The sequence below is a fragment of the Trachypithecus francoisi genome, unplaced genomic scaffold (genome assembly GCF_009764315.1).
Source record: "Trachypithecus francoisi isolate TF-2019V2 unplaced genomic scaffold, Tfra_2.0 Lachesis_group12, whole genome shotgun sequence".
In the NCBI taxonomy this organism is placed as follows: domain Eukaryota; kingdom Metazoa; phylum Chordata; class Mammalia; order Primates; family Cercopithecidae; genus Trachypithecus; species Trachypithecus francoisi.
In genome coordinates, this window is record NW_022681457.1 from 26156663 (window position 1) to 26169859 (window position 13197).

Below are 13197 nucleotides of genomic sequence, written 5' to 3' on the forward strand. Positions count from 1 at the left end.
GTAAAGAATATTCTCTACCCTATTAGCTATCATTACATTGGCTTTGTGTGTGGACTTAATGATCAGTTTCCACAGGGATTTGCTTTTTAATCATTACCTAAAAAACTCATCCATGAACAATTCCACATTTCATCACTGCCCTTGGAACCGACACTGTGGGTGTGATTTTTATGTGCTATGTGATAAATGAGGCAGACTTCTCTGGAAATACTGAGAAAAACCCAGGTTTCTGAGTGATTTGCCTGGCAAATTACCTTCCCTAGGAAATTTAAACAAAGACTAAGAAAGGAAGTAAACCCCAACTGGTGGGGGGATGGGAGGGTGGGGGAGGTGGGGTCTTTTATATCTCTTTCTTTCTAAACTGGGACTCCACTGAAAAGTTGATTTACACTGTGAATCGAGGCTGAATGAAATCCAATTGGAACTCACTTGAACACTGTTTTGATGTAAGATTCAAAGCTTCTGCAAATTTATTTTATCTTCTACATTTGCTGATCTCCTGCTTGTAAATCCTGTTGAAGGAGAATAAAAATGACTGCAGCCTGATGGGAATTAAATGTCTGAAGTTCAAAGCGGTTTGCACATCAGAGCAAACGTCAATCAAATGAACATCTTGCAAGCCAGGCAGGGAGTGAATTTCTCCATGGGGAAGAGATCAAAGTGGGAGTCACAGTTCTGTTTTCTCCCTCGGGATGCAGTTTCGATCAGTTGTTCATGAAAGTAAATCCAGAAGGAAGTTTTTTTTTTTTTTTTTTAACTTACAGGGGTTGGAGAGATGGAGTTGTTTCTCTTGAAACTGAATTTCAGGCACTGGTTTTATCTCATGAAAATGAGTATAGAATGCAGCTACAATCCATTATCTCCTTTTTTAGAGTTGGAGTGTAAAGGAGATTTATATCAGTAATTTCTATTGTCATTACTAACTTTTTGAAAGCACAGGCATGAGGAATGAAGCAAACCAAACCTCTTAAGTTGATTTGCCTATTCATTTTGTATGAAAATCTATGATTTTACCACTTCTTGGCCTTTCCGTAAACCCGAAATTGTATAAATGTGACTGGCAGCTAATGTACTTCTTAATGAAAAATCTTTTAGGTAACCCCTAAGAATAAGTGACATGTTTTTATAAAGTGTCTTAAGTATGAGCTTTATATTTCCAACATTCTCCAACTCAGGGCGAATAGCATGTTTCTTTTTATAAGTCACTTTTCTCAAAGGCATATGGGCATAAAATGCATTCCTGTCTTCGGCAAGGTGACTCTTCCTCTGGGGACCAGAGGTAGCTAAAGTAACAAGGATGACTGAGCATGTGTTACCCCTATGTGTGGAGTCTGGAGTCCAGAAAAAGCAGTAGGGGTTAGAGTGTTAGTGAAGGGTAGAAAGATAAGCACTCTTCACTTGTGCTTCCAGTAGTTATTCCTGCTAACCTAGCCGGTCCACCAGCCCTGTATATCTTAAGCCCCTGTTGACACCTCCTTCTTCATCTGACTGGCACATCAGTGGTAGTGAGAAAAGCAGCAGAGTGAGGTTGATTTCTAGGCTTTTCATGCTAACTTGACTGGCGAGTGAATGCTGCACGGCTGAAATTCAACATATGTGAGAGAACTCACGGCAGTTGAGACTCTTAGGAAATATAGTAGATGTTCAATGAATATTATGAAATAAAATGCCCAGAGCTTTCTGGTGACTTAACTCTGCCCTTTCTCGTTAGTCAGTCAACCAGTAAGAATTTATGGAATGCCCCACCTTCCAGCAACTGTGCTAGACATGAGAGAAAAATATAAATCCTCCAGTAACCTACAGTACCATTGGGGGAAGCTAAAATTTCTCAAGAGCATAAAAGGTTTTAGAGAGAATTCAGAATTAAAGAGCTACATGGGTAGGGTTTAGTCAAATAGGGGTTCCATGATAAAACTTTTTGGCATTTCACCCCCATGTAACACACATTTATTTGGTATAGGGGGAAGGCAAAATGAGTAATATAATTTGTTCATTATTTATAATAAATCTTATTTGTATTTATTTATTTTTTTGAGATGGAGTCTTACTCTGTTGCCCAGGCTGGAGTGCATTGGCATGATCTCGGCTCACTGTAAGCTCCGCCTCCCGGGTTCACGCCATTCTCCTGCCTCAGCCTCCTGAATAACTGGGACTACAGGCGCCTGCCACCACGCCTGGCTAATTTTTTGTATTTTTAGTAGAGACGGGGTTTAACCATGTTAGCCAGGATGGTCTCGATCTCCTGACCTTGTGATCCACCCGCCTCGGCCTCCCAAAGAATGAATCTTATTTATAAATTTTATTGATGCAGTGGTCTCAATATTTGCCTTCTCCCTCCCAAATTTATGTGTTGGAAACTAATCACCAACACGATCCTATTAGGAGGAGGGGCCTTTGGGAAATGATTAGATCATGAAGGCAGAGCCCCCATGAATGGCATTAGTGCCTTTACAAAAGAGGTCCCAGAGAACTGCCTTGCCCCTGTCACTGAGGACACAGTGAAAAGGCCACGTCTGTGAACCAGAAAGTGGCCCCTCACCAGACACTAAATCTGCCAGTACCTTAATCATGGACTTCCCAGCCTCCAGACCTGTGAGAAATGAATTTCTGTTGTTCATGAACCACCTAGTTTACAGTCCAAATGGACTAAGACAATTGATTAGTGTTTTGTTGGTATAAGCAGAATCTTAAAAAAAAAAAAAAAAATTCTGTATCTAATGGATAGGACTGTGATATTATGCTGTTTGATTACAAAACAAGAAAAATAGGAAGAAGACACAAGCATATAGTTAAGAAGCAGAATGGCACTAGTCAGCTTGGAGGAGGAAGGACTCATCATGGGCCAGTACTAGGGAGAAATTTGAAAGAAGAGTTGAGCTGGGCTTTGAAGAATGAGTGGAGTGGACACTGGAGAGCGTCACAATTGGGGTTGAACAGAAGAGCACATAGGGAAGGGCCAGTTTGGTTAGAAGTGTAGGATAGGAGATGGTGGGAAGAGAAGGTCCCGTAGATTATTGTTGACAAGTACCATGTCGTGAAACTGTTTTATGATGGAGAAATGTTTATCAAGCACCTACTTTTGTTAATGAGTCACTGTCATTTTTATTGTTATGAAAATGTTTTCTCTAATGCTTTTGCAAATGATCTCTTCAGCAAAGGAAGTAAAACAACCTATAATAATAGTTGCCTGATGTCCCTGGTCCCACGAGCCAGCTTGCGTTTCACAAAGGTCCAGAAAAATCTATGTATCCTCAGCATTGGACTTCAGCTCTCTCAAGGGGTAATGCTGAAAGCGAGGTGCTGTCTGTGGAGACTTAATCCAGATAGACAAAGGCTCTCTGCGGGTTTACACATTTCCTGGGAAGATTTGTCAGTAACCCTCTTGAGTTGCAAGTTCTTCTTTACGTATCACTTATGCGGAATCGTATGTGGTTTGTCTCTGGAAAGGAGTTGAGTGATGGGTTCAAGTCTCTCTTAGGTCCCTGACTTGCTATGCGGTCTTTGGTGTCATTTTTCTCAACTGTGAAATGGGTAGGAGAAAGGGTTCATAACTTGGACAGCAAAGTCCAGATGTGAGCTGCATACATACCTCGGAACTACCCTGTGCTCTTGATCTAAATCCATTCGGAAGATCCTGTGTGTCTTCGGTCTCTTTGAGTCATGCAGGAAAGTACCTGTGCTCATGCAGAAAGCCATTCCTTTGCTTTATTTCTAAAAGAATCTGCATAGCAGGATTGGAAGGCACTTCTCATTCCTCCAGAGCCTGTGAAAGTCAGATTCCTTGCCCTTACCCCAGACTCACTAAATCAGACTCTCTAACAGTGGATCCCAGGAATCTGCATTCCAACATGCATCCCAGGTGGTTCTGAAGTAGCTAGACTTTCAGTATTGTAACCATTCAACTGAGTCATGGTCCTCACTTGCTAAGATTTCTTGGAGTCTTCAGGGGAGCCCAGAACAGGACTAGGCACCCTGGATGGTGTGGATGGTCATAAAAGACCAATTAATATGAGCACCTACTTATGACCAGAACAATGCTAAGCAATATATGCAGTGGTGAACAAAATCAACAAGACATGGTGCCTACCTTCGTGGCACTCTTGTCTATTTATGGAACCTGATCTATAAAAATCATGAATAGAACTGTAAATTTAAAATTATGGCACATGCCTTGACAGAATATGGAGGCATTTAACATAGACTTGGGAAGTCGTCACAATCAGGATAGGCCTTTCTGAAGAAGGGATACATGAACAGAGGCCTGAAGGATTACTAGACAAGTAATCAGGAGAACCTTCCAGCCTTCCGTTGTCCAATATGGTAGCCATTCTTCAGTGACTATTTACAAATTAAGATGAAATAAAGTAGAAAATGTAGTGTCTCTGTTATGCTAGCCACATTTCAAATACTCAGTAGCCACATGTGTCTAACATGTCAGACAGTGCAAAAATAATACATGTTCATCATCCCAGAGACTTCTCTTGGATTGCCCTGGTCTAGAGCAGCAGTGATGAAACAGGTCTGGAATACCACCTGTTTTTGAAAATTAAGTTTTATTGGAACACAGCCATACTCAATCTTTTATTTATTTTCAGTGGCTGCTCTCACACTACAATGGCAGAGCAGTTGCAACAGTCTTTATGGCCCACAAAGCCTAAACTATTATCTCTCCCTTTATAAAAATGTCTGGGAGGGAATAGACTTAGTGTGGCCAGCTATAGCTTAGAGAGAAGTGAGGTTGTAGTGATAGTGCCTTGCCAGCATGGACACAGCAGCTGCTGCTGTATTAATCTCTTCTTTTCCCTCCATCTGTGGCTTCTGAGGCAGCAGTCTTCTCGTCTAGACAAACTGGAGTAGGTCCAAGGAAGGGCAGCCACGTTGATGAAGCAACTGTGTCCTTTAAGGCACAGTTGACATTGTCAGTGTAACTCTGCACTAGGTTAGAGCCTGGACTAACAGTCTCTTAAAATCCAGCTATCTCCTTCTTTGAGATGATATGAAATAAAACAAGACTGTTTTTAGCTTTTGCTGTTTGAACCAACATACCGTGTGAAAACCTAGTCCCCTTGCTTGTGCGATCAGTTCCATGTAATAGTTCTTATGTGTTAGGAGATGTCATCAACAGATTTTAAAGTTCATGCCAGTGGTCAAATGGATACTGCTTTCTAGGAATGTTTCTCCTAGCTTTAGAGCTTCTCTATTTGGGTTCATGGAGTTGCATTAGTGGTTCCTGAAGTTTACATTTTAACACAAAGTTTTAAAAACCTCATTTCATGTTGCATTTATTTGGGGATCTCTTACAAACTTTGAGTCCTCTCAGGATCTGAAATCCTAAATAGTTTACTCAGAAGTTCAAGATCCTTCACTTTTGTTACTCCTGGATGAAATTCACTTAAAAATACTCTTTTTTTTTTTTTTTTTGAGACGGAGTCTTGCTCTGTCACCCGGGCTGGAGTGCAGTGGCCGGATCTCAGCTCACTGCAAGCTCCACCTCCCTGGTTTACACCATTCTCCTGCCTCAGCCTCCGGAGTAGCTGGGACTACAGGCGCCCGCCACCTCGCCCAGCTAGTTTTTTGTATTTTTAGTACAGCCGGGGTTTCACCATGTTAGCCAGGATGGTCTCGATCTCCTGACCTCGTGATCCGCCCGTCTCGGCCTCTGAAGGTGCTGGGATTACAGACTTGAGCCACCGCGCCCGGCCTTAAAAATACTCTTAATGACTATATGTAAATAAGCTGGTATGTTTTCCTATTATATTCTTTCAGATTGTTGTCTGCTATAGCAATGGATCATTGATTCCACTAATATTTATTGATCAGCTACTAGCTAGAATAATAGTATTGTTCTAGCTCTAGTACTAGCATTACACTACCACTGGAAATGAAAAGATTTTGCCTTATTTGCTTGACAGTCTAGCAGGTACAAGCTATGTGTCATGTACTATGAGAGGAACTTCCATACATTATGTTTAATTTTTTTATGGCTCTGGAAAATAAGTTTTATTATCTTTTTCAGATAAGAAAACTGAGACCCAGAAAAAATGAATAATCTTTCTGATAGTGACAGAGCAGGGTTTCACATCTAGACCATTCCTACTCCACACCCATTCTTTATCCTTCACGACTGTCTATTTTTGTACTTGGTCATTGGTTTTCCAATAGGATAATTTAAAGAATTCTGTTTTACATGTAACGTCAGAGCACCCATCTGATTTTTTTTTTTTTGTAGCTCTGTTTTGAATTTTGTCATCTATTTTCTGTATGATTTTATCAATAGTACTGACTTAAGTTTATTGGAGAAAAGTTGATTTGAAGAATGGTTGTTTGTTTTTATCTTGGAATTGAATTTGATTTCTAAAACCTTCTGGATGCAGGTGTCCCCCTGCCCCTCCCCCAATTCTGAAATTTTTTTTGAATATTTAAATCTAAATCACAGTTGTACTGTTTATGGGCTGATCTATCTTGTACACAATGTAAATCATTATTTTTGTTGGTTGGTTTTTCTGGACTGAATAAGTATTGCTCATTCTCTCCTATTGTTTCAGGTTCGATGGAAGCTTTAATACCAATGTGTCTAGAACAATTAGTTGTGATCGACTTTCTACTACTGTTAATAGCCGGGCCTTCAATCCAGGACGAGACTTAAATTCAGGTCAGTAATCCGTTGGTTTTACAAAGATGAACTGTATTCTACCACATTCAAGTTGAATAAATATGTTGCTTCAAATTTTTTTTTTAATTTTTGAAGAGAAGTATTACATACTTAAGATTGAGTATTTCTTGCTGGAAAGTTAACCCTCAAGAGAGGGAGAGGGAAAAAAAAATCAAGCTTACATCTTAAGCTTCTACTAGATAGCTATATATATGGTACATGCCAACTACCTTTTTATGCTCTTCAATCTGTTAACTCATTTTTCGTGAATTTTACATCTGTTATTTTAAAGGTTATTTTAGAGACCCTGTTATCTTTGTAATAGGAGGTATTGGATGTTCTTTACTTTCCCTAGTTATAATTTTTAATCTGTTTTGGGATTTTTCTGGAAGGATGTTGTAAGAACTTTTCTACTAATAAACTTAGGGCCATAATACTGTATACCAAGGTTGAACTTTCTTCCTGTTCTCATTGGAACTCAGCTGAAGGCAGTGTTAATAACGACTGAGTATTTGTACTTATATATAACTACTGATAGCTCCAAAGTGACCTGATATCTCCACTTTTTTGCCCTAGGGTTCCACTCCTTATTTCTCTTTTTGTCTCATGTACTCTTGTTGATTGATGTATCTCAGAACCTAGAGGCTTCACTGTTTAAGAGCTGCAAGAAACTTGAGAAATAATACCATCTCCAATCCTCAGATTTTACCAAGAAAAAAATCTAAAGCACAGGAACCTCCTAAGACTTTCCTTATTGCTGGAAAGACAAAGCATCCTTAAACATGAAGAACTATACTTCCCAAATTCCAGGTCTGTTGTAGACACATAAAGCCGAAGAGAAAGGCAGAGGACCAGAATATTTACTTTTAGGGCTCCAGTGGGGCAGAAATTGTAGTCTTTGGGAATTGTATACACAAATCATGTAATCTATTAGGTCTGAAAAGAACAAGCTGTAAGTTGCATGTTTCTTAGGCATAATAAAACTATAGCTGCTAGATAAATGATCCAACCTAAATCTACTAGGCATATCTTTTTTCATTGGTCAGATCATCTGGAACCCTCTGCAGCAAGTGAGGTTTACTACTAGAAGGGAAGCTAAATGAGAATGGTTTTCATTACAAAAATAACAAAAGAGGGTAGACAAGGGCATGGAATGGGGAGATAAATTAACGGGGAGGATTCCACAACTTGCACAGGGTGCAAAGGTGGAACTTGAGTCTCCAGGTTCCCAAATTCCGTTTTTTTCCCTAAAACATTCCTAGGTACACAAGAGATGTTTCTGGGTCTAAAGACTTGAAATAGCAATCTTTGAATAGGATCAGATATAAGTGTTCCAGAAATACATACTGTAATCCAACATTGTATGTAGTTAAGTTTTTTACAAGTCATGGTAACTCATGGGTTTTTTTGTTTTTGTTTTTGTTTTTTCTTTGAGATGGAGTCTTGCTGTGTCACCCAGGCTGGAGTGCAGTGGCATGATCACGGCTCACTGCAACCCCTGCCTCCCAGGTTCAAGCAATTCTCCTGCCTCAGCCTCCCAAGTAGCTGGGATTACAGGTGCCCACCACCACACCTAGCTAGTTTTTGTATTTTTGTAGAGATGGGATTTCACCATGTTGGATAGGCTGGTCTCGAACTCCTAACCTTGTGGTCCACCCCCCTCGGCCTTCCAAAGTACTGGGATTACGGGCATGAGCCACCTCACCCAGCTTTTTTTTTTTTTTTTTTTTTTTTAAAGACAGAGTCTTGCTCTGTCGCCCAGGCTGGAGTGCAGTGGTGCAATCTTGGCTCACTGCAAGCTCCGCCTTCTGGGTTCAAGCGATTCTCCTGCCTCAGCCTCCCAAGTAGCTGGGATTACACCCACCACCAATCAGCTAATTTTTATATTTTTAGTAGAGATAGGGTTTCACCATGTTGGCCAGGCTGGTCTCGAACTCCTAAATTCAGGTGATGCACCCACCTCGGCCTCCCAAAGTACTGGGATTACAGGCATGAGCCAGTGCACCTGGCCGAGATTTAAGAATTAGTGTGCATTTATACAATAATTAACTTTTAAAAATTAGTGTGTATTTATATAAGATCCAGATGGATCACACTTAAATGTTAATAGTTATTTTTTAATGATGAAACTGAGATATTTTTACTTCCTTATTAATTTTCTTAATTTTAAATTAAACATTTGTTGTTTTTATAATCAGGGAAAAAAATAAAACAAGAAGGAATTATGGACTACTTTGAAATGCATTTTCACTCCTTTCTAGTAGACAGCACCTTCCTTAACATATTTCCAATGATAGATCCTAAGTCTGGTATTGAGATTCTAGAAGCTCCATTAACCTCCTGGCTGTGTGACTGACAATAGGAAAGGGCAGGCTTGGGCAGACTGAGGGTGAGGTGTGCTCACTTGGGGTCCAGAATAATGGTCCACTGCCAGAACCACCCACCTCAGTGAGTCAGATCTTGGAGGATCTGGAGGCTGTGGCAACCAGGGCCTCATCCTCATTGCCTTATTTTACTATTTATTGTATTGTTTCTGATAATGAGCACATTGTTGAGATCTGCCTTCATAGTTAGAAGTAGTGTTACTTTTTCTTAGTGAATACATAGGCCTTTCTTCTAGGTTATGGACTTTAACTTTTGCTCTGAATGAGTTAGAAGGCCATGGGGGGAGTTTACACAGGGGAATCTGGTGAATGACCTCTCTAGTATATGGCCATAACCTGGAAGAATGGCCTCCTACCTGTTAAGTGGAAGGAATAAGTACAGCTACAAGTCATTTGACAAATATTTATTAAATGCCTTCTGCATAGTAAGTACTCCTTTTTGTTCTAGGTCAGGAGCTGTGACACACACACACACACACACACACACACACACACAGAGGGCTTATAATCTGGAGGCCAGGAGCCAGGAGACAGAGAAATAAGTGGTATGTTAGAAGATGATGAATGCTATCAAGGAAAAGTAAAGCAGAGATGAGACATAGGGAATACGGTTGGCTGTCGGGGGAAGGAGAAGACGACTTACTATTTCATCTGAGGGTTTGTGGGTGAGATCTGAGTAAGTGGGATTGTAGACTGAGTTTATCTGGGGGCAGCATATCTGGGACAAATACCTTGAATTGGGTGACTGTTTGGTGTGCTTGGAAACTGCAGGATGGCCACCGTAACTGTGGTGGTGTGAAAGAGCTGGGAGTAATTAGGCCAGAGAGGCAGTCAGGGGCCAGGTCACCAAGAGCCTTATTTTACTGGCAGTTATAAGGACTTTAGCTTTTGCTCTGAATTAGATAGAAAGCCATCATGTGGTGGGGGAGTTACACAGAGAAGTGACATTATTTGACTTAGGTAAAAAGGTTTACTGAGCCGAGACTAGACCGGACAAGGCAAAGGTAGAAGTAGGGGAAGGCAACTTAGAAAGTTACTCCAAAATCCAGGGGGCAGACGATAATAGTATTAATAGTGCAGTGACAGTGGAGGTGGTGAGAAGCAGTTGAATTCTGAATATGCTTTGAAGATAGAATCGGTAGGATTTGCTGGTCCATTGGATAGTGGGCAGGATGGGGGACTGGGTATATGAGAGTGAGAGAGAGGTCCAGAAGGACTTTTAAGATCCTTGGCCTTATAAGGAGAAGGACAGAGTTGTCATTTACTGTGATGGGGAATGCTGGGAGAAGAACAGGTTTATGTGAGAGGCAGGTTATTAAAAGTTACGTTTGAGATGCTTGTTGGATATCTAAGTAAAGGGCCTCATAAGCAGTTGGGCATGTAAGTCTGCAGTCTAGGGAACAACCAAGGCTAGAGATTCATCATGTATTGATAGTACTAAAATCATGAGGTTCTTTTAGATCACGTAGCAAGTGACCGTGGGTAGAAAAGGGAAGGGCTCCAAGGACTGAGTCTTGGGGTGCATTACTGCTGAGGTGACACTGAGATGAAGAGGAAGCTGGAAAGGGAGCTGGGAAGGGCAGTCAGGTGGATGGAAAGAGGACCAAGAGGGCTGTCTCCCTGAAGCCAAGTGAAGAAAGTGTTGCAAGAAAGAGGGAGAGATAACTTTGTCACCTAGTCTCTGTATGCTGAGGGTCTAGAAAACCAACCATATGATTTAGCAGTGTAGAGGCTATGGGTGAGCTTGTCAAGGGTTGTTTGGTAGAATAGTATCATAGGCTGATCCTAGAGGGTTCAAGCTCTGGAGAACGGAGGAGAGGAGTCAGAGAAAATAAGGACTTGAACTCCTGAGATTTGCTTAGAGGGAAGTTGGAAGGCCAGATGAGATCAAGAAGATATTTTTTAATTGAGAGAAATTATACTCAGTTTATATGCCAAAGGGAATAATTCAGTAGAGATTGACACAAGAGCAAGGGGAGAAGATTGCTAGAGCTTTTTCCTTGATTAGGTAAGAGATGCTGTATCACCAGTAAAGGCCCTAGAAGCACAGAGAGTTTATTCATAGCAAGAAGAGAAAAGGAAGAGTGCATGTGTGGAGATGCGTATGTGATGATGAATGTGAACTTAGTGACACTCCCTTCTTAGTGATTCTTTTTTTTTTTCTCCAGAGAATTAGAGAACAAGATCATCAGCTGAAAGTGAGGACCAGGGAATAAGCATTAAAGACCTATTAGTGGTACTAAGATTACCTCCTATTACTGGAATTTAGACTGAAACTCAGTGCACAAATAATCCCAACAAAATGCTGATGTATTTCAGTGTTTATTTGTTAAGGAAGAGAGTTCAGATAGTTTGAATACTCAGAGCGTGGGGAAGAAGAGTGTGGAGAGGGCAGAAGTAAGTAGAATATAAAGACGAGATCCTGAATTTTTATATTTCTATGAGCATGTCTCAAGTATAACCTACTACATAAGAAGAGTTATTCTCAGCACGGTTGACACAGCTAGATTTACAAGCAGATTTTGGCAATATTCAGGTATTTAAGAACTGACTTGCTTGTATTTGAAGTTTTGCAGCATTCTACTAGGCAGTGGTTACATCCCAAAGTCCACATACTTGAGCAGTTATTTGTAATATGAGAGGAGTGGGATATGGTGAAAGGTGACCTCAGAGTTCCCCCTTTTCCTCCTGTACAGCTCATGCCCCTTTTCAGAGCAGAATTAATGTACTTCATAGGTTATCACATGTCTGATATTTACATCTGTAAGATGTCCAGCCTTAGGCTCTTTCAGACTGTATATAATTCATCAATGGGCCCCTAATTGATAACACAGTTTCAGATTGCCTCTCAGACTAGCTGGAAGCAGACTCACATAAATTATAAACCATTCTTAGCTTCATTTATCCAAAACTAGGTCATGTGTGGATTCATCCAACACACATGTGTATTCTTTTTCTTAAAACCACCCCTGCCAGATCCCTACTTTCTAAATTGACTCCTTGTCCCTGAGTCTATTCAAATAACTAAAGTTTGACAGTGCATGTGTTATATTATGGTTCTGGTAATGTTTTGCTCAGGTTCTTTCCTGCTTTTATCCCCACTTTCTCACTCTCTCTCTTTTTTTTCTTTTAAATTCCTGCTGAGCTATTTTCTTGTGCATGGCCTGATCCCTAAAGAGAGTTTATTTGAAGAGTCCAAGAGAAGTTGTCTCTTGCTCTCTTGAGTTATGCAATTGAGGTGAGAGTGAAGTAGGAGTTAGTCTTTCTCACTGAAAGAAAAAGCGTCTGGACTTTCTTTATTGCGTTTGATTTTAAAGAGCATTTGAAGTTGCAAACTTCGATCTTGGTAACATTGCAGTCTTCATTGAGAAACAGGATTCATGGGGTGTAAGGGGCATTTATAAGTCATGTTACAGAGGTAAATGCTATAGGATAGGATGTACAGGTGGGCCTTAAAGGCTGTCGTTTGTTCTGGTTTCATCATTTCCTTCTATGACTGATAATGAGTAGTTATGTACTACGTACTCTAAGTTTTTCTCTTTAAAATACCATGAAAATTACCCATTAAATATGCATTAGAAAAATTCTCCTGGTAACAATGCAATGAAAAAGCCATGTTCTACCTAAAATAAAGAAGAAAAATGAACCAAGCTAGACATTTCTCATTCCTTTTTATGCCCAGTTGCTTCAGCTTCATGATTGCATTAGTGTCATAAAATATGTAATTATTTATATAACATTTAAAAGCTGTTTAGTCACTCAGAAATCTAGATTCTTGAGCTTGTATGATTCAGTTTATATTCGTATGTATAGGTGTATACTATGTATATGCACACACAGAATTAAGGAACTAAACAAATAAGATTCCTTTCTGTACCTGATTCCCTCTTCAGACTCTATTCCTATACTGCAAGCTATGTCAAAGTTTGGTCGTTCTTATAGTTTCTCACAACAACCCTATTACACTGACTTCAGAAGATTTTGTTAGCCATATACTGGCATATATACATATATACACAACATATGTATATAAATACAAATATACACACTCACACTCATACTACATATCAAAATGGATATCGCCTTTTATTAACTTAGTAAATGTATCCTGAACATTTTTTTATTTTTATAAAATAAGATTTTATGCAGTAAAATCGATAA

The 13197-nt window shown here is 40.0% G+C and overlaps 1 protein-coding gene across 2 annotated transcripts in view; it reads left to right on the top strand.

Moving 5' to 3' along the window:
• Positions 1–13197, top strand: part of CACHD1 (cache domain containing 1) — a 228276-nt gene that overhangs the window by 128217 nt on the left and 86862 nt on the right. For both annotated transcript variants that reach the window (XM_033225155.1, XM_033225156.1), the window contains exon 4: positions 6546–6652. In XM_033225155.1, the coding sequence (XP_033081046.1) occupies positions 6546–6652 (107 nt within the window). The remainder of the gene's footprint in view (positions 1–6545; positions 6653–13197) is intronic.